The sequence below is a fragment of the Suricata suricatta genome, chromosome 15 (genome assembly GCF_006229205.1).
Source record: "Suricata suricatta isolate VVHF042 chromosome 15, meerkat_22Aug2017_6uvM2_HiC, whole genome shotgun sequence".
Classification (NCBI taxonomy): domain Eukaryota; kingdom Metazoa; phylum Chordata; class Mammalia; order Carnivora; family Herpestidae; genus Suricata; species Suricata suricatta.
This window is the reverse complement of record NC_043714.1, coordinates 42766409-42792521: the sequence shown is the minus strand read 5'-3', so window position 1 is coordinate 42792521 and position 26113 is coordinate 42766409. Positions and strand designations below refer to the sequence as shown.

General features: G+C 34.2%; 1 protein-coding gene across 8 annotated transcripts in view; it reads right to left on the bottom strand.

Annotated features, from left to right (window-relative positions):
* VPS13B (vacuolar protein sorting 13 homolog B) overlaps positions 1–26113 on the bottom strand; it is a 740094-nt gene that overhangs the window by 336928 nt on the left and 377053 nt on the right. For all 8 annotated transcript variants that reach the window (XM_029923832.1, XM_029923833.1, XM_029923834.1 and 5 more), the window contains 2 exons: positions 13242–13462; positions 610–813 (listed from right to left, as the gene is read on the bottom strand). In XM_029923832.1, the coding sequence (XP_029779692.1) occupies positions 610–813; positions 13242–13462 (425 nt within the window). The remainder of the gene's footprint in view (positions 1–609; positions 814–13241; positions 13463–26113) is intronic.

Here is a 26113-nt window from a genome sequence, read left to right as displayed (position 1 = left end):
TAATCCTTTATATTTTGAGCTATTAGATATTTTTGAAACTATATGTGTATGTACATTACACTGTTCTTTTCTTTCATTCAGGATAGTAAAGGGGCATTATGAAACATTTGTTATAAAATAGGCACTGGCATGCTGGGTGACGTTAGAGTGTTAAAAATGAAAAGAAAGCCTTTTATGACTGGAAGGGAGAAGGAGAGGACTTTGGATTTGACAGGATTAAAAACCACTAATGTAAAGATAACAGTAAGAGCCTGGTCCACCAAAAGGGCAGAGGCAGAGAGGGTAGGAAAGAGGGAAGCATGAACCTCATCTTCACACAGCTTCGAAGTTTCCATATGTCTGAGAAAACACACCTTTACTGTGTCTCAGTTTTTTCCATTTCATAGAACCCCACTGTCCCGAACTACCCCACTACCTACTGAAAGCAATTAAAATACTTGGACCTAAAAGGAACATTAATAAACAGCCACTGCTACCACAGCTCCCCATGAGCTTTCTGAACCTGCCAGCTTCCGTAGAAGTGAGGTCATCTTCATTCTCAGCCCTGATGTAGAGCTCTGCGGTATATATCACCCTTCACTGGCAACAGAACCTTTCGGAAACACTTACCTCAGTGGTAGTTCCAACATCAGCAGATGGGCTGCATGTGCTGGTGTCTGGAGGAGCGGTGCCTACACTGCTTCTCACCGGGGAACCAGGGACAGGCCCGGCCACGGTTTCTGGATAGGCTGATGGAGGACTGAGATTGCCCCTCCTCTGAATCTTATTCCAGACCTTGCTCATGGTCTCAGTCAGCTCATAGAAGAGCTGCACCTGCGCAGGAGAAAAAGGGAAAACGAGTCTGTCAACTCCAGTCACAATTGACTTAATTATTACATGTGAGAAAATTATAACAAGTCCAGGGAAACAAGAATATATGAAACAAAAATCTATCAGTGTATCATTGACATGGTATTATATCATGATCTATAATCTATGATACATAATTATTATCTGTTATATATATTATAAGAATATATGGGATCATGAATATTTTATGATACTATGATTCTGACGAGATATACAAAAGAAACAAGTCATGTAACAAGTTTTCAATTTTAAGTATTTTGTCATGACTTGAATTTGACATAGTATAATGAATTTACTCATACTTGAGGTCTACCACATATTCATACTGTGATATTTTATGAGCAATTTAGCTTTTGGAGGAGGAACAGTGTTAAAAGAGTAATGATGTTAATTTAACACCTTATTATGGAGCAGTGGATTGCTTTTAATACACAACTAATAGAACAAACACAAAAAAATGCCTCGAACAGAGGTCATTTTCAGCATTAGATGTCAGATGTATACTAGTAAACATGTTTATTTAATTACATATGAAATAATTAGCATTCTTATTTCTAAATGTTTTCCACATTTGAATTCTCCCTACTTTTCTGAGGCACAAATCTGAAACAGGATTTCTCATGCAGCAAAATGAAGTGAAAAAGAATGACATAACAGAATAGTAAAAGGAAAATGCTACATATGAGACTTTGCTATAGAAAAGAACATAAACTATTCAACCTACCATTCCCCTTGGACTTGTCATTCCAATATTCAGAGAAAAAAAATTGTTTAACTTGCACATTGTTTGACTAAGTTCTAAGATATTTACATAAGATTTCATAAATAAGCATTAATCACGGAATTTGTATGACAACATATTGCCCTACACTGTATAAAACAAGCCTAGGAAAAAAAATGCAAACAAAATATATAAGCAAATCCACAGCTGGATACCATATTCCGCTTGCCATTAAAAAAAATAGGGTGAGATTCTCATATTTATAAGAAGTTTCGGCCCCAGGACACATCCAGATGATAAAGCTGGTTTCTCATGTGGGCAGAACAGATGCGTAAAAACACTGTTGTCAACCCTTATTTGATATAAAACAGTACTTAGATTACAGTTTTCTCCTGCTTTTTGTGTGATGAAGTCTCAAATCTCAGGTTATAGCTCTTTTTGTTTTAAAAAAAAATCAACAAATGGCTAGAGATCTTACAAAACACCTCTTAGGAAAATTTTAGTTCAAATTCTTTTGTCCTTCATAATCAAGAATAAGTTCTCTCTAAAAAGAAACAATTTTATTTCAAACCACATTTTGAAAAGAGATTTTACTTTTTCTTACAAAATTAAAACTGACAAATAAGGAAAGCATAAACCAAAGAAAACAAGTTTTAGATACTTCTAAGGGTATAAAGTTTATTTATTTAAGAGAACTGATACTTTTATTGTCATTATTTCTTATTTACCTTAACTGTTACCCTTAAAGAATTATGTATGAATGTCACTAAATATATGTGTAATGTGCCAAGTAAACACAGGCAAACTTTAAACATATTTTTATTTTCAAAGGGGAAAGTTGCTATCACAGAATTCAGAGTTGCCAAATTCAGAGGTTTTAAAAAAATTTAAAAATTTGAAGATAAATGTTCAATTCTTATCCTTCAAACTGTACTGAAAACTATGCCAACGAAAGTTAAAATCCACCTATTAAAATGTCTAAAATCAAAAAGCCTAACCATACCAGTACTGGCAAAGATGAAACTCTCACTTACTACTGATGGGAATGCAAGATTTAAAATAGTTAGGCAGTTTCTGAAAAAGACATACACCTACTATATAATCCAGCCATTCCACTTCTAACTGTATCCCCAAGAAAAATCAAAGTCTATATCCACACAATGACTGAACACAAACGTTCATAGCAGTTTTTCTGTAATAATCCACAACTGGTTAAAATCTCAAATGTTCACCTATAAGTGGAAGAACAATATGTAGTCTATCCATACAAGAGAATGATAGCAATAAAAAGAAATCAACTACAGATTCATGAAAAATGTGACCTCATCTCAAAATAACTATGCTGAATGAAAGAAGCTAGGTTAAAAAAAATAAAAAGGAGAGACAGAGACACAGAATACAACTGTAAGATTCTATTTATACAAAATCTTAGCAAATGGCAATTATCCGTAGTGATAGAATTAGCAGGTGCCTGGGATGGCGTAAGACCTGAAATGGAGGGTCAGGAAGTAGCACAACGGCACTTGTGAGGAGGAGGAATGTATGCCTTATCCTGACTCTGAGAACGGTTTCATGGGTGTACATATGTCAAATGTTATGGCAGCAGATAATTTAAACATGTGCAGTTTATTGTATGTAAGTATAGCTCAGTAAAACTTTAAAAATTTCTTAAAGATAAGCACCGTGTGAGGCAGCTTTATATACGCTATGTGTGATGGTGACTGAATATCTTTAGTATCTTGTATATCGAATACCTAATGAACCTCAAAAATGTAACGTTTTACTGTTTAATACTGAAATTCACATATATTTTCTCATTTAATCTATAACCAATCATACAGGAGGCTTACTTGGGTTGGAGAGGCTGAGATAAGCCTCAAGGCGATACATTCCTAAAGGAGAGACGTGATTTAAGTGGGTGCTAAAAGCCAGTTCAGTCTTAAGAGTAGCAAGAGCAATAGCCAAGTGCATTAGACGATACAGGGGCAATGAAGAGCTCTATCCAGTTAGGGAAGAAGGGCTTCTTTAGCAAGGCATTAAGAGAAGAGAGTCAGATAGAGGAGTAATCATAAAGGTAGATAGGAGAAAATCATGGATATACAATTTCAGTGAAAACCAAGCAGGAGAATGGAATTTCAAATGATTAAGACTCCATGCTGAACACCAAAGAGCTCTAAGTGAATACATATTTTAAAAGGCTAGCTTATTTGTTCTGCAGGTTATTACTAATCATTAAAACTCAATTTCAAAAAAGAAAAAAAGACTTTTTGTCAACAACGTTTAAAAAAACAAACCAAAAAAGCCTTTGCATATAAAGCATAATCCTTACCCAGTCTAATTTTGCATAAAGATAAAAATAAAAATCAGGGCTCAGGAATATTAAAAATAAGTGGTACAGAAAATACAAATCTAGTTTTGTCTAAACTCAATGCTGTGTTCTTAGACAGTAATGTCAAATTCTACTTCCTTACTGAAAACTGAACATAACTTGGCAATAAAAACTATAAATAAACTATAGAAAAGGAGCATAAAACCTATTCTTCCTCTAGTTCGACATACTTAAACCCAAAATAGCAAAGGTAGTTTTATATTCCTGGAAATGCCTTATAGCAAGACAAAATATCAATTTATTGATTAAAGGAAAAGAAATTCTATTAATAAGAAGATTCTACAGGCTCCTTTAATTTTAGAATAAATAAAATTTTTAAGGTTAAAGAGACTAATGACTATGGGAGCCTGGGTGGCTCAGTCAGTTAAGCAACCAACTTCAGCTCAGGTCATGATCTCATGGTTTTGGAGTTCGAGCCCCTCATTGGGCTCTGTGCTGACAGCTCAGAACCTGGAGCCTGCTTCGGAGTCTGTCTCCTTCTCTCTCTCTGCCCCTCCCCTACTCACAATCTGTCTCTCCATCTCTCTCAAAAATAAATAAACATTAAAAAATTTTTTGAAGAGACTAGTAACTAAAGATGTTAAAGAGAATTGGGTAACTGGTAAAAGTTAAAATAAAGGGAAGAGTTAATGAAAATCACCCCTAGGAAGAAATACTCCGATTATTCAACTGGATTAAATATTTATACTGTCGAAGGTCCTTGAATGGCAATGAGTTCTAGGAACTGAAATAGTAGTTTAGTTTGCACCATAGTTGATACAGAGACCCACAATAATGTTTAACATGGCACTGGATTTGTCCTGGGCTTGGCCTACATACAGAGTTGCACACTATATTTTATAATACATAAACTACTTGAAGGCTTTGTATCTAAGCAATAATGAATAAAATTATTATACCACTGTCAATACTTCTGATATCACACTTATGGATAAACAAAAAAATGATATATAAGAAGAAATTATATCCTTAACATGGAATCAAGAATCTTAAAGGCTACAATGTATAAAAGCTTCTGATAGTAGACACAAAATTTAGTGGATATACACATTGTCCAATGAAAAGAAGCACTATCCTTCACAAACACAAAAATCAAACAGATGGGTTAGTGAACAATCACTCACGTGCACACAAAAGTTATTTTGGATCATTAATTTTAAAGATAAAAATAGTAAATGAAATTTTAGGATGCACACGGATGTATTTTAGGGGTCAATTATACTCTTTTTATAAGGGAGGATACTCAGAAAATAAAAATAGACCTACAGACAATATTTCATTAAGAAAGATTAAACATTTTTTGGTAACAGATGCCATAGAGGCAAATAACTGCATTACAAATACAGGGTTTGTACTTAGAGAGCCTAAGGGAACCTCTTAGAATTGCTAAGAAATTTAATAGAAAAAAAATGTGTAAATGATATGAGCTATCAATTAAACAAATTCATTGACCAATAAAGATTTAAAAACTGTTCAACCTTATTAATAATCAGGAAAACATAAATTAATGTAAACAATCTGAATTGCCAATTCACAAGAAAGCAAACTCAATGGTCAAGAAACATTTAAAAAGATGCTCAAACATCTGGTTTCATTTCCCTTCAGTATAAGGGACTTCCTTTAGGATTTCTTGTACTGTAGTTCTATTGCTGATAGATTCTTCTATGTGAAAATATCTTTATTTAGTCTATATTCATAAACTTTTTTTTTTAATTTAGAATTCTGGGTTGAGAAGGTGTATTTTTTTTTCACAATTTAAAGATGTTATATTCTTCTGCCCTCTTACTCAGAAGAAGTGAGCTAATAATCAAATTTTGGTTCTCTTGTATGTAATGCGTCATTTTTCTCAAGATACTTTCAAGATTTGCTCTTCATCTGTCACTTTCAACAGATGCATTAAGATGTGTGTAGGCATGGCCTTTCTCATATTTCTGCCCTTGGATAGTCCAAAGGCAGGCCACCCCATGATGGTCCTTTTGGCATGAAGATTATTTTAAATTAAAAAGCAATCAAAAAACCAGTTCCAGCAGATTCAGGAAAAGCTCTTTGCCTCCCCCACAACTGCCTCAAAGAATTTATGTAGAGGACCTCCATTAGGAAGAGAACTATCACCACAAAGAACTATATTATGATATGAACTAGGTGTGGTAGACAGGGAGGAACCTAGCAAGGCCAGTTTGATCAAATTCCTCTATGTCCCATTGTTTCTAAGCAGCCCAGCCAACATTAGCTTATTAAACAATTACTCTTTATCATCTTCCTGTAAATTGCATTCCTTTTCTCTGAAGTTCCAGACGCCTACCCTTTCTTCTTAGTCCAAGATGACATATAAAACTCATTTTGCCTGTTGTGGGGAACTCCATGTCTGTGTGGATTTGCCATATTTACACTATTTGAATTTTATGTCATGTCAACTTGATTTGTAATCCACCTAAAAGGACCTTGAGTAGACAGGATATTCTAGATTCCCGACAGTGTGTTTATCTTATTCATTCTTGTTTTCCTCATTTCTGGTTGAGGGATGGAGTACTGCACTTGTAGTACTCAATATTTTTCTGCACTTGGGGGAAAAATCAATTTTGTAATTCTGATAGAATTCAGAGGAAGTCTGGAAGCCTATGGTAAAGCAACCACTCACAAGAAAGGCTTATCTGGATTCTCATTTTTATCATCAAACTTTAGGTTAATCTGGCACAAAAATATAAAAGAATATTGAATCATTACCAAATCTTTGAGTATGCAATGATTCTTCAAAGTGTTTATACCGTTTTGTGGCTTCCTAGCCCTTATAGAATACTGCTACATTCTATCACAGATAATCATAACAATTTACAAAGAGGGTCTCACTCTTATATCAGAGTCGATCTAAAAACTAACAAAATGGCATTCCTATAGCAATTCAGAGCTTACAAGGTATTTTGACATATTTCATAAATATCTTAAACTTCCCAACAACCTTGTGATCAACTTTGGCCATAGACGCTGATAACAATTAAACAGAGCTGGTTTATGAGGACTTAACAAGAAGGTAAAGTTGGAATTAAATGAAAAGATAAGAATTACTACATTTTGGGTAAAGGTATTCTTGAGGCATGAGGTTCACTCATCCTCAGTTTAATTCTCAAAACCAAAAGGTCTTGGCATTTGGGGAGCAGTAAGGAGGCCTTGGGAGTCAGGTGACAAAGGTAAGGATAAAAGGAGGGGGCAGGCATGAGAAAGAAATACCAGACTAAAACCTGTGCAATGACTTTGCTTAGAACTAGTTTATATTTAAAAACAATAATAAGGGGCACCTGGGTGGGTCAGTCAATTACATGTCCAACTTTGGCTCAGGTCATAATCAGTTTGTGAGTTTGATCCCCGCGGCAGGCTCTGTGCTGACAGCTCAGTGCCTAGAGCCTGCTTCAGATTCTGTGTCTCTCTCTCTTTCTACATCTTCCCCATTTGCACTCTGTTTCTGTCTCTGTCTTTCTCTCTCACACACACATTCTCTCAAAAATAAATAAACATATTAAAAAAACCTTAAAAACAACAACAAAATCCGACCTCTGTTCCAAAGTGGATATCTAATAGATATTTGAGAGTTCTAGATTTGAGCCACATTATTTTTGTTTTTATTTATTTATTTAATGTTTTTTTTTTAAATTTAGTTTTGATACAGAGAGAGACAGAGCATGAGAGGAAAGGGGCAGAGACAGAAGGAGACACAGAACCGGAAGCAGGCTCCAAGCTCTGAGCTAGCTGTCAGCACAGAGCCTGACGCGGGGCTCGAACCTACAAACGTGAGATCTGACCTGAGTCGAAGTCGGAGGCTTAACTGACTGAGCCACCCAGGCGCCCCGAGCCACATTATTTTTAATAAGACTCCACAGAAATCACAATACTATTGAGTATCTCAAAGTAAAAGAAGTTTTTTTTTAAAAAAAGATTCAAATTAATGGTTTTCCAGGCCACTAATGGCACTAATGCTACAAATGGCAATAGAATTTATTCTTAGCTAGGATGGCTATGGATGTCCAGAACATGTAGAGTGAAACAAGTGTCCCAAGACTATAATGACTTCCCTAAGTTCCTAAAATAGAAAGTCTCTGGTAGACAATTCCCCGTACCAGTTGGCAGTCTATAGAGATTAAACTATTATTAAACTATGAATACAAAATTTTTCTATTTTTTTTCCAGAAGTGTCTTCATATCCTTTTGAAATTTGTTGTTACAATCATTGCTTCCTCCTTCCTACTCCCTTCTCCAGGCAACAAGGAATCTATGTCACAATACAGTAGTATGCATATTGTAACATTTTATATAGTTGTAATTATATGGTAAGTACTCATTATGTGACATTCTTCACTTGGTGTAGTGATTACAATATTCATCCATTATGTTGCATTTTATCAATAATTGAGACTTTTTATGACTGAGTAGCATTACATTGTGTGGACAGACCATAATTTGTTTAATTATTTATCTATTGATGAACATTTGAGTTGTGATCAGTTTTGGGCTATACTAAGAAAGTTGCCAAATACATCCACATAACAGTCTCTGCACAGCCATATTATTTGTATTTCTCTGAGGAAAAACTTAGGGAGCAATGGCTGGATCACATGCTAAGTGCATGTCATTCTTTTTTCAGGAATTTACAGTTGTTTCCAAAGTTTTACAGTTTTTACATTCACATCAGCAGTATATAAAGAGTTCTAAATGGTTCACAATGCTCATCATTTTTATTTTAGCCAATCTAATCAGTGTATAGTGGATTGTCTTCCTGTTTCAGTTTATGTTTCCTGATGGATAATGATGATGTGCATCTTTTCATGTGTTTACTGACCAATAACACCTTGGTGATGAGTATCTGTTCAAATCTTACCCTCATTATATAAATTATTTGTCATCATGTTAACAACTAGAAAGGGTTCTTTAAGTATTTTCCATAACATGGGACAGTTGGTTAAGCATGTGACTCATGGTTTTGGCTCAGGTCATGATCTCACAGTTCATGGGTTCTAGCCCTGTGTAAGGATCTGCACTGTTAGTGCAGTCTCTCCTTGAGATTTTCTCTCTTCCTCTCTCTGCCCCTGGCCCTGCTCATGTGTGTGCACGTGCTCTCTTGCTCTCTCGCTCTAAATACATAAATAAACTTCAAAGAAATATTTTGCATAATAGTTTGATGGATATTTTACAAAAATTTTCTCCTAGTGTTTGGCTTTCTGCTCTGTTACCGAGTCTTTCAAAGAAAAAATGTTTTTAAATTCGATTATGCCTAATATCAAGATCAATTTGGGGAGAGCTGCCCTTTGAACAATATTTACTCATCCAATCTGTGAACAGGTTTATCTCCAGTTAGGTGTTAAGTTCTCCCAGCAATGCTTTCTGGTTTTTTTACAGTAGAGGTCTTGGACATCTTTAGATTCATTTTTTTATATTTCTGGGACTCAATATAAATGGAAGGGATTCATTCGATCTTCCAACTTTTTGGTGCTAATATATATTAATAAATAGATTTTTATTCATTACTCTTGTCTCCTGCAACCTTGATAATTTTGTTAGTTCCAGTAATAGTTGCTTAATTTCTCTAGGATTTTCTAAAAAATATTTTATCAGATACAAATAGGTTTTACTTCTTATCTTTATGCCTTTTGATTTCCTTTGGTTTATTGGAATGGCTACACCATCCAGGATGATATACAGCAGGTGGTGAAAACAGGCATTTTTCTGGGCCTTTTCTCTGATTTTATTAGAAAAAAAAGTCAGCATATACTAAATATGATGTTTGATATACTATATATATATCCATTACAGTTTTGAAAAATACCTTAATATTTGTAATTTGTTGAGAGTTTTTATCACGCCTCAGTGGTTAAATTTTGTAAAGTATTTTACCTCTTTCTATGGAAATTATATGCCTTTTCTCAACTATTATTGATATGATAAATTATACCAAATGGTTTTTTATTATTAAACCAAGCTTGAATTTCTAAGATGAATCCTACTTTGTCATATGTATTAACTTTTTAAATATACTGTTAAATTGATTTGCTAATATTTGGTTAAGAATTTTATATCTATTTTAATGAGAGATTTCTAATTTTATAAAGACTTTTTTCAGAATTTAATAATAGAATCATGCTGGCTTTGGGGTGCATGATGGATCAGTTGGTTGGGAATCTAACTCTTGATTTCAGTTCAGGTCATGATCTCATGACTCATGGGACTGAGCCCCACATTGGGTTCTGTGCTGACAGTACAAAGCCTGCTTGGAAGTTCCTCCCTCCCTCCCTCCCTCTCTCTCTCTCCCCCCTTCTCTCCCCTGCTCTCAAAATAAATAAACATTAAAATAAAATATATAAAAATATATACTGTCTTCATAAGCAAGTTGGGAAGGAATCTTTCATTCTGTATCTCTGGAAAAAAATTTGTGAAAATTTTCTATTTTTTCCCTTGACTTAATTGACAAAATTCACCCATTGGGGACTGAAATTTTCTTTATAAACCTTGTTCTGATATCACATACTTTTAGAGATATGTAAGGATATTCAGATTTTCTATTTCTTCTTGCATTATTTTTTGATCACTTCTTGTTCAAAGTTTCTATTTCACCAAAATGTTACACTTGTTGCCATAAAGTTGTTCATATTCCATTATGCTTTTAAAGTCTATAGGATCTGTGTGATAAACGTCTTCCTTCATTCTCAGTATTGGTAACTTGTACTTTATCTCTCTTTTTTTCACTGTACCAGTCATCTCTGCTCTTATCTTTATTATTTTCTTCCTTTCACTTATTTTGGGTTTATCTTGTTCTTTTCTTAGCTTTCTAAAGTGGAACTTAAGTGAATGACTTAAGATCTTTCTTCATTTCATATGTAAATATTTAAAATTATGTTTTCCTTTGAAGAGTATTGTACTATATCCACTTTTTGTCATTCAACCAAAATATTTTCTCATTTCCAAGTGATTTTGCCTTTGATTCATAGATTATTTATTAACATGTTTATTGTACAGTTTTCTAGTTAATTACTGGTTTCTAAAATAAAGAGTACTTTATTTAAACAAAATGAGAGAATGTACACCTGAAAAAATGTTCATTCCATGATTCTTAGATATGGTGTTCTATAAATGTCAATTAGATGAAGGCAAGTTGCTGGATAGTTCATACTTTATCTCTATATTTTTTTAATGTTTTTATTTATTTTTGAGACAGAGAGAGACAGAGCATGAGAGGGGGAGGGACAGAGAGAGGAGACACAGAACCGAAGCAGGCTCCAGGCTCTGAGCTGTCAGCACAGAGCCCGACGCGGGGCTCGAACCCACGAACGTGAGATCTGATCTGAGCTGAAGTCTGAGGCTTAACCAACTAAGCCACCCAGGTGCCCCATCTCCATTTTTTAAAATGTTTTATTAATCACTGAGAAAAAGGTCATGACACTTTCCTACTATGTCTGTGGTCTATTTTTTCATCTTATGTATTTCCATATTATTTTTCATCTAGTTGTTTTATAATTGTTGAGGGAGCTGGTTATAAAAATTTCTACTACATAGTATTGAATAGAATCAACCATTTTATCCTGTAATTCTGTCCATTTTTGTTTCATGTCCTTGTTTATCTCTGGTAATACTCTTTTTCCTTATGTTTATTTGATATTAAAATAAGCAAGTCCAGCCGTTTCCTGCTGTTTGTATGGCATATTTTTTCCTATGCATTTTATTTATATTGTATTCTTGCTTTATAGTTCAAGTGCTTATCTTATAAGCAATATATAATGGAATCTTGCTGTTTTTCCCACTCTATCAATCTTTGCCTTTTACTTTTTTTTAATGTTTTATTTTGAGAAAGAGAGAGGCAGCGAGAGCAGGGGCTCACAGAATCAGAAGACAGGCTCCAGGCTCTGAGCTAGCTGGCAGCACAGAGCCCGAGCGGGGCTTGAATCCACCAACCATGAGATCATTAACTGAGCTGAAGTCGGACGATTAACTGACTGAGCCACCCAGGGGCCCCAATCTTTTCCTTTTAAAAGGCGTAGCTGGACCAGGGATGAGCCATACTGTTTTCTGGTGCTCCTACTTAATTCCACAGAATAGCAACCTCAGACAAAATGTAAAAAAATAGGTTTTTGGCTTGCAGACTTCAGTTTGCTAACTCATGGTCTATACGTTCCTAGTTAACATCATTAACATTAAATATAATTGTTGGCAATAGTATCTCAGCCCTACCATTATCTTGTTTTCTGTTTTTAAACTTTTGTTAGCAACTTCTTGACTTGTTTATATTATTTGAGTATTTTTTTTTGTATTTCATTTTAATACGTCTATTGGCTTTTTGGCCGCCTCTTTGTAGTTTTGCATTTTATTTTTAGTACTTATTTTAGGAGATTATAATATATGGTAAAAACTTCCACAGTCTAGTTAGAGTTTACATTGTATCGCTTCGGATGATATTTAGAAACCTGGCAACCATTAGGACCCTTTAATCCATCTTCCACTAGCCAGGCAAGAAGAGGAGAGAGAATGGTGTCAGTAAGGAGGCTCTATAAAATATGAAATAACGTTTGGACCCACTTTAAGAAACACACTCTAAAAACCAGCTTAAAAAAATAAGTGGCTTGTAACCACTAATGTTGAGATAAACACAGATTTATCAACATTGACCTGTCAGATCCAGCACCTATCTAAAATGAATTATATCAAAATGTAATTACAAATAATATTCAACACTGAAAATCTATGTAGAAAGTATACCAGAGTCTGCTTGAGGTTAAAGAAACAAATTAACTGTATGCAATTAGTAATTTGTATAACCTGGGGATTGGAATCACATGAAATTGTGACACTACAGTATGTTTGGCCTATACCAACTAAAATGTTATAGGATTCGCAAAATATATTTCTTAAGTAGTAAAAATGATTTTTAAAAAATATTGCATGCTGAGCAAAAGAAGTCCTGAGTGAGAATGTGGCTGAAAATTATATTTGATCACTTTAACTGTCTCTTCCAGTCTGATAATAAAGTAGTTCTTCAGCATTTAAACACTTCACATCTGCAACTGATTTCATTCTTTCAGCCAAAGGATGCATTTATGCTGCCACCATTACATTTTCAGAAGAGTTTAAATTACAAAACTTGAGAGAGCTTCAAAGCAATACTTAATCTAACCATTCTGATCTTGATGCCTCTGTTAAAAATAATTTAGGACACTAAACAGAAGAGAAACCCTTCACAAAATGGATAACCATTGTTTTTAAATCACATTATTTTAAAATATCCTTTCATAAATCAAATATACTAACCTGAGGGTTCGAGCATTTTATCTGAAGCGACTCTAGGTCAACATGGAGACAGACAACAAATGAATGCCTTGTATCAGGTCCTGTAGCGAGTAGTTTTTGAGATGTAACAGCTAGAGTAGAGGTACAACCCATAGGTTCCACTAAACAAAGTGTCACTTGTTTTCCGAAAAGGGTATACATGCTGAAATGATGCAAGCTGATGGTCCAAGGAAAAGCATTACCTGATAAAAAGAACAGAAGGGAGTAGAGAACCACACATATAAAAATACAGCTGTCACTTGATAGTAAACAGTCTACTGTCTATTTTTGAAATGTGAAACATTTAATATAGCATCAAAAAAGCATATATACTATCCCAGAGACCAAGGTGCTATATAACTTAAATGCTGTTTAAAGTAACCTTTGATAAATGTTAACATTTGTATTTACTATAGCAATAATTATATACATTATACAACAGAAACAGCAACATCCTACTATATCAGTAATTATATACATTATAAAACATGCAGAAATACAACGTAAGGAAATGAGATACAAAGAGAAGTTCTAACTTCCTCTGCCTTCACCCTAGTGGGCTGCATTGTGCAACTGCTGAAGATGTATTCATTTTACCTTGGAGACCACAGAAAATGTGTTCTATCAGGAAAATGCAATGATATTTGCAAGGGCTAAAGGTGCCCACAGATCTAGCTGAAGAATAAGAGAAGAAAAGAATAATCTATTATGGTCTCATGGACCATGTGTATGTACCAGAACCAGGTGTGTCCTTACATAAACCACAGAGGTCTGGTTTTTAATTCCAACTTACTTAATTAGAATATCTGGGGGTAAGACCTAGGCTGCATTTTGATGTCTTAACTCTTATGTATAACATGTTATTTTTAAATAAAATATACTTGATAAAAATAATCACTCGTAAATTTCAGGAGTAAAAGCAAAATTCCTTTTCTTCTTTTATACTTTTTATTAATGTACCAGAAATTGATATAAATTATGAGATAAAACCATTTTAATGCAGCTATGAACTACTTTATGAAATTATTTTTAAGAGTATACTTAGTATTGGAATATTTACTAACATTTATTCTTTAGATGTCAACTGATGCAAATTACATTACTATGACTTAGTGTTGACTTTGCAATTCTACTAGCACTTGTATATACAGATATTAAAGACATCTTTTTAAATTGCCAAATTATGTTCAATACATTGAAAATACTTATTTTCTAATTAGATAGTTACTAGCACCTCACTGAAGATAAATTAGAAAATAGAAAATCAGTCATAAGAGTTTAAATTACAAATTCTAAAAAATTAAATATCAAATTCTAAAAAATTAAATATCAAATTCTAAAAAATTACAAAAAAGCAAAACTAGTCAAAACCTTACTGCTCCAAAAAACTGTTAACATAGTTGTATTTCCTTCAAGTCTTTTTTTTTTTCTCCATTGTGCTGAATATACCACACAGATAGAACCAGGGTCACACTATATTTTTAGATTCAGGTTATTTTCCAATGATAGTAAAAATACCAAGTTAATTACCAATTGAATCATTTAAGCATTTAAACTATAAATGGTGATATTAAGGAGATACTACAAGGTAGATTCTTATAAGTTTGAACACTCAAAATATCTTGACAAAACATATTTCATAATATTTAAACTAGAATCTTTGAAACTGAGTCTTGGATAATGGAATAAATCTAGCTAGCTACATAGTAGGCCACAATAACTTGACTGGAAACAATGAAAACTGCATAATAATGTGTGGTCAGCACTGTGGTACTGTGCCTGTCTTAAGATTTAAAATATTTGCCCCCAAGAAAGAATGACAAACTTTAAATCATCTGTAACTAATTCTAAAATTATTTTAAAACCTACACAAAGTTCCATGCTATTTACAAAATAAAAGCTTTGCCAAATTTGTCTTAAAATATTCTGGAATGATTTCAGGTTACATATTTTAAAACTGGTAGTGAGCTATATATAGTTTTTCAAATTTTTATGTTATCCATGAAATGCTAAATGGTAGTTATGTTGGATGAAGAGCACCACATTTAAATTTGTTAAATTAAAAAAGAAAATCCCAAATGACATTAGTACTATCTCCTATGTGTCTCGGCTTCTTCTTTGGAATGAGACCAATAAACTGAAATTTGGTATATCAAATTCTAAGTCTTAAATAGAATCTTTTAAAGCAATACTTTTATTTAGCATGCAGACTGTCTTTTTAAAAAGCATACTCTATATACAAGATGAGATTTTAACATGTAATGACAAAAATTACCACAATTAATCATTCTGAAAAATTATCAAAACACAACAAATCATTAGCTACATAAATGTTCCTTATATGTGAACACACACACAAAATAAAAACACCTTATCTAGTATAACACTGAGAATATAATGTTCTAGGGTATCCCTAAAATATGCTCAGGCATCCAAGAACATCTGGACATTCATCAATATTCCAGAACCATGTATGATTCTGAGGCCTTCAAGACTAGTATTTTACTTTAATTGTAAAGTTCTAATACTGTAACATATTTTATTGTAGATAAACTATTGATGGAAGAATTCAGAAGTTTTCAAAGTATCTAAAAAGCAAGACAACTAAAACAAACAATAAACTAGTAATGCCATTTCTGTGTGAATTTGTGAAACTTCTATTTTTGACAGAGAAAAATATATCAATAAAACAATTTTCAAGAAAATGACAAATACAAAGTGATGTAATTCAGATTAAATAATCTAAGAGAGCACGGATATAATTGGGCTGTGGGAAAAAAATAAATACATAAATAAGATTTGGTAAGACTGAGTGCTACATGTGTCAACAGTGGGGAAGGGGGTGCTGGACTCCATTAGACAATATTAAGTTACAACAGAAAGAAATTTTAAAACTTATGCATGCTAATTTCCTTACATTGTATTACATGTCATTGATTTCACACAATACTAGAAGCAGAAGATAAAAAACAGGTTTTGATAACAAAGAAAATTATATATATATTATATATTATACACACACACTAAAAAATTTCTATTATCAATGTTGGGGTCAATGAACAGTGACTAATTATCAGACCCTCATTATATAAATTATAAATTTAATTTGTGATCTTGAATCTTGGTGGGTAATCAATACTCTGAAAGGTCTTTCCCTTTCTAAAGATGCTCTACTAGACTACAGGAAACACTGTACATACTCAGTATCATGGCGAATCACATTACAAACATTAAGATGGCACATAAGAAAATAGGTTGATACTGGGGATACTCTCATTTTTCTTTGCTTTATTAACCTTACTAGGTTGTACTAACTGTCTTTAGAAGCAAACAAAAAAAAAGTGTCTTCTCCTAATTTTTTCCCTTATGTCCCAAAATCCAGTATGACCCAGGCAGGTTTTATTTCAAATGTGAATTGATATAACAGAAATATCTGACTATCTAATGTGAAGGTAACACTTCACATACATATTTTATTCTACAAATATAAATAAGCCAAATCTGCTAAGCCACTGTTTTCTGAAATCACTTAGCACTTAACTGATTTAAGACAGGTAAGATAAAGGGTTCTTTATTCTAAGTGATGTTAAATAATGAGGAATTAATAATAACATGAATATAACAAATTTTCCTGGCAAAGAGTGCCAAAATGCCTAGTAAACAGGTAAATGAAAAAGAGTAACGTACGATTTATTTGCTCTGCAACCAAAAATTCTATATTTGGAACTTATACAACTCAACCCAAAATCCCCCAAATAATTGACAATTTAAAAAAAATGGGCAGAGGACCTGAAAAGACATTATTCCAAAGAAGACATACAAATGATCAATAGGTATATGAAAAAATGCTCAATCTCACTAATCACAGGAAAATGCGAATCAGAACCACAAAGAGATTCCATCCCACAAGAGAAAGAATGGCTACTATCCAAAAGACAAGAAATAACAAGTACTGGTAAAGATGTGGAGAAAAGGGAATACTCATGTGCTGTTGGGGGGAATGCAAACTGGTGTAGCCACTGTAAAGAATAGTACGGAAATTCCTCGAAAAATTAAAAGAAGTTAACATATATTAATCAGGAATTCTACTACTGGTTATTTACCCGAAGAAACGAAAGCACTAATTTGAAAAGACATATGAATACCTATGCTTACTACAGCCTTATTTAAAACAGTTAAGATATTCAAACACATTCTAAACACACACACACACACACACACACACACACACACACACATAGTCTCTTTTTAATCCCTTCTCCACATTTTATGTATATGTTGTAATATTTACATCTTTTTAGTCATAATTTTCTTGTGCCTAATTATGGCCCTTTCTTTTACACTTAACTTTCTTGTAAGGCTGGTTTAGTGTTGATAAACTCCTGTATCTTTGTCTTAGAAACTCTCTCCTTCATATATGAATGATAATTTTGACAGATAATTTTACATTACATTTGAACTTAAATGACAATCATATTTAATGTAGACTATTTACTTAGGATGTTATATAAGAACATCATGGTAATAACAAACCCATAACCTATGATACACAAAAAAATAAAGAGAAAAAAAGACAAACATAACACAATAGATACTCATCATTTACAAAGAAGAGGAAGAAGAAAGGAGCAAAGAACTTCAAAAACCACCAGAAAACAAATTTTTTAAATGGCAGTAAGTACATATCTATCAATACTGCAAATGTAAATAGCCTAAATGCTCCAAGCAAAAGTTCTACTGCAACGGAATGAATAAGACACAATACTCATCTATATGCTGCCAACAAGAGATTCACCTCAGACCTAAGACACATAAAGAATGAAAGTGAAGAGATGGAAAAACATTCACTATGTAAAAGGAAGTAGAAAAAAGCCAAGGTAGCAATACTTGTGTCAAACAAGACAGACTTTAAAACAAAGACTGAAACAAGAGACAACAGGGGCATTGCACAATGATACAGATATCAATCCAAAGAAAGATGTAACAATTGCAGGTAGTCAAACAACAATGGAGCACCTAAATATATAAAGCAAATATTAACAGACATAAAGAGAGAAACTGACAGTAATAATAGCAGGGGACATTCCCCTTATACCAATGTATAGACAACCCAGATCGAAAATCACTAGGAAACAATGGCTTTGAATGACACAATGGACCAGATGGACATAAGAGAAATATACGGAATATTCCATCCAAAACCAGCAGAATACACATTCTTTTCCACTACACATGAAATCTTCTCCAAAACAGATCATATAACAGGCCATAAAAGAAGCATCAATAAATTTAACAAGAATGAAATGAGAATGGGAAGCAGGAGAAAGATGCACAGCTTTCAGTAACTGAAAACAGGTACCTCCTTTAACCCCATGGTTGAATTCCTTCAGCAGCTTGGAGAGAGGAAAGCATTCATGCAAAGCACAGTTGTAGGTATGTGTTGTCCCAAACTGTATCCTTACCAAAAAGGAGATCCACGTTTCTGAGTGCATTTCATGAAAGCCTTTTACATATATGGACTGTATTTGCTGATATATATAAACATTCTTTTATAAATGCTTTCAAAACAAAAGACTGAAATTATACATATATCTTTTCTGATAACTCTATGAAACAGGAAATAAATCATGTGGAAAAAAAGTGTAAAAAACACAAATACATGGAGATGAAATGACATGATACTAAACAACCAACTAGTTGATGAAGCCATCAAATAAGAAATAAAAAAATACATGGAGATAAGTGAAAATGAAAACACAAAAGTATAAAATCTCTGATACACAGTGAAAGCAATTCTAAGAGGCAATAATACAGCAACACAAGCATTCCTCAAGAACCAAGAAAAAGCTTAAATAAACAATCTAACCTTATACCAAAAGGAACTAGAAAAAGAAGAAAAAACAAAACCAGAAATGACTAGAGGAAAGGAATTAAGATCCAAGCAGAAACAAATCACAAAGACTAAATAAATAAAAAAATAAATAAATGAAACCTAGGGCTGGTTTTTTGAAAAGATAAACAAAATTGGCAAAAACTTAGCCAGACTCATCGAGAAAAAAGGGAAAGGAACCTAATTAATAAAATCAAAAATAAGAGAAGTAACAACTGACACAAGAGAAATACAAAACATTGTATCAAACTACTATGATACATGCCAAACAAACTGGACAACCTAGAAGATATGGATAAATTACTAGATATAAATATATTACTATATATACATACTATATATAATGTACATATATAGTATAATGTATAAATTACTATATATAATGTCCCAAAACTGAACCATGAAGAAATAGAAAATCTGAACAGACTGTTTACAAGTAACAAAAGGTCTAGGACCAAATGGCCTCATAGGTGAATATACCAGACATTTAAAGAAAAGATAATACCGATTCTCCACAAACCATTCCAAAGAATAGAAGACAAATGAAAGATTCTAAATACATTCTAGAAGGCCAGCATTATGCTGATAGCAAAACCAGAGACACCCCGCAAAAAAAAAAAAAAAAAAGATGACAGGCTGACTACAGGTAAATACCCCTAAAAACATTAGATGCAAAAATCCTCAACAAGTAATAGCAAACTGCATAATACATTGAAAACAACATTCACTAAGATCAGGTATGACTTATTCCAGGATGGTAAGATGGAACAATATTTGCAAGTCAATCATCGCCATGTATAACATCAACAAAACAAAGGATAAAAACCCAATGTCCATCTCAATAGATGTAGAAAAACCATCTGAGATGATTCAACATCAATCCATGATAAAACACCTAGCAAATTGGGGTTAGAGGGCAAAGTTCAACATTATAAAGGCCATATAAAAAAACCCCAGCTATCACAGTCAACGGTAAAAAACTGAGAGCTTCCACTATGAGGTTAGGAACAAGATAAAGAAGTACATTCTCACCACTTTTATTCAACATAGTACTGGAAGTCCTAGCTAGAACAATCAGGTAGAAAAAGAAGTAACAGGCAACTATACTGGGAAAGAAGTTAAGCTGTCACTGTATGCTGATGACATGATGGACAGAGAAAATCCTGGAGACCCCACCAAAAAACTACTAGAAGTAATAAATGAATTCAGTAAAATGGCACAATATAAAAGTAATACTTAGAAATGGGTAGCATCTCTATACTCTAAGGACAAGGAAAGAGATACTTTCAAAAATCATCCATTTATAAAACTGTACAAAAAAAGAATAAAATATCTAAGAATAAATAACCAAAGAGATACAAGACCAGTACTCTGAAAACTGTACAACACTGATGAAAGAAACTGAAGACCATGCAAACACACAGAAAGATACTGGATAGACTGGAAAAATTAAATATTATTAAAATGTCCATGGTACCCAAAACAATCTACAGATTCAATGTAATCACTATCAAAATACCAATGGCATTTTTCACAAAAGTGGAATGAAGAATGATAACATTTGTATAGAGTTAAAGAAAACTCAAAAAGAATCCTGAGAAGAACAAAGCTGCAGGTATCACATTACCAGATTTCAAAATATGCAAGGTATCAAACCAGTACAGTACTGGAACAAAAAAACTACATAGATCAATGGAATAGAATAAACCCATGGTTAATCAATCACTGCAAAGGAGGCAAGAATATATAATAGGGAAAAGACAAAATTTTTACAAAATGGTGCTGGGAAAACTGTACAGCAACATGCAGAAGAATGGAAAGTAGACTACATTCTTTTTTTTTTAATGTTTATTTGTTGGGGGTGGGGAGAGAGAGTGCATGTGTATGCAAGAAGGGGAGGGGCAGAGAGACAAGGAGAAAGAGAGTCCCAAGCAGGTGCCACATTGTCAGCACAGAGTCAGGTGCAGGACTTGATCCCATCAACCATGAGATAATGACCTGAGCCAATATCACAAGTAGGATGTTTAACTGACTGAGCCACTAAGGTACCCTTGAAGTGGACTACATTCTAACATCAAATACAAAAATAACTCAAAATGGATTAAAGACTTAACTGAAACCAAAAAACTCCTACTAGAGAGCACTAGCAGTAATTTCTCTAACACTGGCCATAACAACTTATCTATTTGCGACATATTTCCTAAGGCAAGAGAAAAAAAAAAAACTCCTGGGCCTACATCAAAATAAAAAGCTTCATAAAAATTTTAAAAATTAAAAAGTATAAAAATAAAAACCTTCAACAGTAAAGGAAATAATCAACAAAACTAAAAGACAACCTACAGAAAGGAAGAAGATATTTGAAAATGACATATTGGATAAAAGGTCACCATCCAAGATAAACAAATTATACAACAGTCACACATAAAACTAATAATCCAATTCAAGATGGGCAAAACACATGAACAGACATTTCTCTAAAGACACACAGATGACCAACAGACACATGAAAAGATGCTGAACATCACTCATCATAAGGGAACTGAAAAATCAAACCACAATGAGATATCACCTCACACCCATAAGAATATATCAAAAACACAAGAAACAGCAAGTGTTCACAAGAATGTAGGAAGAAAAGAAAACTTATGCACTGTTGGTGGGAATGCAAATTGGTGCAGCCACTGTGGAAAAGACTATGAAGTTTACTCAAAAAATTAAAAACTGAAATACCATATGATACAATGAATTTCCTCTTGGGTATTTACCCAGAGAAAATGAAAGCACTAACTCAAAAGATATATGCAAACTTATATTTATTGCAGCATTACTTAAAACAGCCAAGACATGGAAACAATTTGAGTGTCCATCAACAGATAAATGGATAAGGAAAATGTGGTGTGAGTAAATACACACAATGGAACATTACACAGCCATAAAATATAGATCATGCATTTGACTAGAGGGTATAATGATAAGTGAAATAAGTCACACAGAGTAAGAAAAGTGCCATACAATTTCATCTGTATTTAAGAAACAAAACAAAGAAAAAAAAACTATAAAAATACTTAAACATTTTTTTCAGTGTTTCATTTATTTTTGAGAGATGGAGTGCAAGTGGCAGAAAGGAAGAAAGAGAGAGGAACACAAAGAATCTGAAGCAGACTCCAGGCCCTGAGCTGTCAGCACAAAGCCCAATGCGGGGGGCTCGAACTCATAGACTGCGAGATTATGATCTGAGCTGAAGTCGGATGCCCAACCGACTGAGCCACCCAGGCGGCCCTAAAAACACTCTTAAATACAGAGAACTAGTGGTTGCCAGAGAGGAAGAGGGTGGGGAGAGGTGAAATAAACAAAATTAACATATACTTAACCTGAGGAGCACTAAGTAATGTATGGAATTGTTGAGTCATCATATTACATGACTCAAACTAGTAAAACACCATTAATTATCCTTTAATTAAAATGGGAAGAAAAAAGGGATGCCTGGGTATCTCAGTCAGTTAAGCATCTGACTTCAGCGCAGGTCATGATCTTGTGGTTCGAGTTCCATCCCAGCACTGAGCCCTTGAAAAAAGCTCAGAGCTTGGAGCCTGCTTCAGATTCTGTTTTTCTCTCTCTCTCTGCCCCTCCTACCACCTCCCCCCTCAAAAACAAACATTAAAAGGAAAGGGAAGCTCAATAGTAGATTCATGGTGGTCTAAGGAAAAATAAGATGAACCTATCAATAGAAATTAGCCAAACTAAGAAAAAAGAAAAATATAAAAAAATTAACAGAGCCACAGAGACCTAAAGAACAACATCAAGCATACTGATATAAAAGTGACATAAGACCTAGGAGAGAAAGAGGAAAAAACAGAAAAATATTTGAAGAAACAATGCCTGGAAACTCCTAAAACTGATGAATAGCATTACTACATATAACCAACTAGGTCAACTTAAGTCCAATTAGGATAAATACAAATATGAAATAATATGAAAAACTACAAATATATTATTTCCCATTTCTTTTAAGTTCTTTAAAAGGCAATTAATTTTATAAAGCAATTAACACAACACTGTATTGTTAAGCTACGATTCACAGAGATAATAATCTGTCTGTTGGCTAAAAGAGACTCATTTTAAACCTAAGACACCTGCAGATTGAAAGTGAGGAGGTGGAGAAACATCTATCATACTAATGGATGTCAGAAGAATGCTGGAGTAGCCATACTTACATTAGAAAAACTAGACAAACTAAAAAAAAACAAACAAACATGTAAGACAAAATTTAAGAGCTGATTCTTTGCAAGAATAAACCTGATAAACCCAAAGCAGACTTACCAAAAAAAAAAAAGTCTAAAACAAATAAAAACATGAATGAAAGAGGAGAGGTCACAACCAATACCACAGAAATACAAATACTTATAAGACAGTATTATTAAAAATTATGTGCTAACAAATTGGGAATTCTGGAAGAAATGGATAAATTCTCATTATCAGAAGAAGAAATAAAAAATTTGAACAGACCCATAACCGGCAAAGAAATTGAATGAGCAATCGAAAATCTCTCAACAAACAAAAGTCCAGGCCCATATGTCTTCCCAGGGGAATTCCGCCAAACATTTAAAGAAAGGTTAATACCTATTCCTCTTAAAGTGTTCAAAAAGTACTTTCTATTCGACTTTCTCAAGGACTTTTAATTAAGAAAGGGTGCTGTATTTTGTCAAATGCTTTTTCTGCATCTATCAACAGGACCATATGGTTTTCATCTTTTCTTTTGTTAATGTGTTGTATCACATTGACGGATTTGCGAATATTGAACCAGCCCTGTAACCCAGGAATGAATTCCATTTGATCATGATGGATAATTTTTTTATATGCTGTTGAATTCGATTTGCCAATATCTTGTTGAGTATTTTTGCATCTGTATTCATTAAGGATATTGGTCTGTAGTCCTCTTTTTTTGCTTGGTCTCTGTCTGGTTGGGTATCAGGGTGATGCTGGCTTCATAGATTGCGTTTGGAAGTCATTCTTCTATTTCTATTTTTTGGAATAGTTTGCATTTGAATTGGCAAAGAAGTCAAACCTTCACTTTTTGCAGATGACATGATACTTTACATGGAAAAACCCGATCGACTCCATCAGTTCTTCTAGAACTGATCAATGAATTCAGTAAAGGTGCAGGGTACAAAATCAATGTACAGAAATCAGTTGCATTCCTGTACACCAATACTGAAGCAGCAGAAAGAGAAATCAAGAAACTGATCCCATTCACAATTGCACGAAAAACCATAAAATACCTAGCAGTAAACCTAACCAAGGATGTAAAAGATCTATATGATGCAAACTATAGAAAACTTATGAAAGAGATTGAAGAAGACACCAAGAAATGGAAAAGCATTCCATGCTCATGGATCGGAAGAATAAACATTGTGAAAATGTCATTACTACCCAAAGCAATCTACACATTCAATGCAATCCCCATCAAAATTGCACCAGCATTCTTCTCAAAGCTAGAACAAGCTATCCTCAAATTCGTATGGAACCACAAAAGACCCCAAATAACCAAAGTAATATTGAAGAAGAAAACCAAAAAGGGAGGCATCACAATTCCAGACTTCAGCCTCTACTACAAAGCTGTCGTCATCAAGACAGTATGGTATGGACACAAAAACAGACACATAGACCAATGGAATAGAATAGAGAACCCAGAACTGAGCCCACAAATGTACGGCCAATTAATTTTTGACAAAGCATGAGAGTATCTGATGGAAAAAAGACTGCCTCTTTAGCGGGTGGTGCTGGGAGAACTAGACAGCAACATGCAGAAGAATGAAACTAGACCACTTTCTTACACCATACACAACAATAAACTCAAAATGGATGAAGGACCTGAATGTGAAGAAGAAAACCATCAAATCCCTCGAGGAGAGAGTAGGAAACAACCTCCTTGACCTCTACCGCAGCAATTTCCTACCTGACACATCCCCAAAGGCAAGGGAAATGAAAGCAAAAATGAACTATTGGGACCTCCTCAAGATTAAAAGCTTCTGCAAGGCAAAGGAAACAATCAAGAAAACTAATAGGCAACCGACAGAATGGGAAAAGATAGTTGCAAATGGCATATCAGATAGAGGGCTAGTATCCAAAATCTACAAGGAACTCACCAAACTCCACACCCAAAAAGCAAATAGCCCAGTGAAGAAATAGGCAAAAGACATTTCTCCAAAGAGGACATCCAGATGGCCTACAGGCACATGAAATGATGCTCAGCATCACTCATCATCAGGGAAACCAAATCAAAACCACACTGAGATACCACCTCACACCAGTCAGAGTGGATAAAATGAACAAAGCAAGAGACTATAGATGATGGCGAGGGTGTGGAGAGACAGGCATCCTCCTACACTGTTGGTGGGAATGTAAACTGGTGCAGCCGCTCTGGAAAACAGTGTGGAGGTTCCTCAAAAAACTATCCATAGAACTCCCTTATGACCCAGCAATAGCACTGCTAGGGATTTACCCAAGGGATACAGAAGTGCTGAGGCATAGGGGCACATGTACCCCAGTATTCATAGCAGCACTGTCAACAATAGCCAAATCATGGAAAGAGCCTAAATGTCCATCACCTGATGAATGGATTAAGAAGATGTGGTAGGGGCGCCTGGGTGGCTCAGTCAGTTAAGCCTCCAACTTCAGCTCAGGTGAGATCTCACATTTGTGGGTTCAAGCCCCGCCTTAGGCTCTGTGCTGACAGCTAGTTAGGAGCTTGGAGCCTGTTTCCGGTTCTGTGTCTCCTTCCCTGTCTGCCCCTTCCCCTCTCATGCTCTGTCTCTCTCTATCAAAAATAAATAAAACATTAAAAAAAAAAGAAAAAAAAAAGAAGATGTGGTATGGGGCGCCTGGGTGGCTCAGTCGGTTAAGCGGCCGGCTTTGGCTCAGATCATGATCTCACAGTTCATGGGTTCGAGCCCCATGTCCGGCT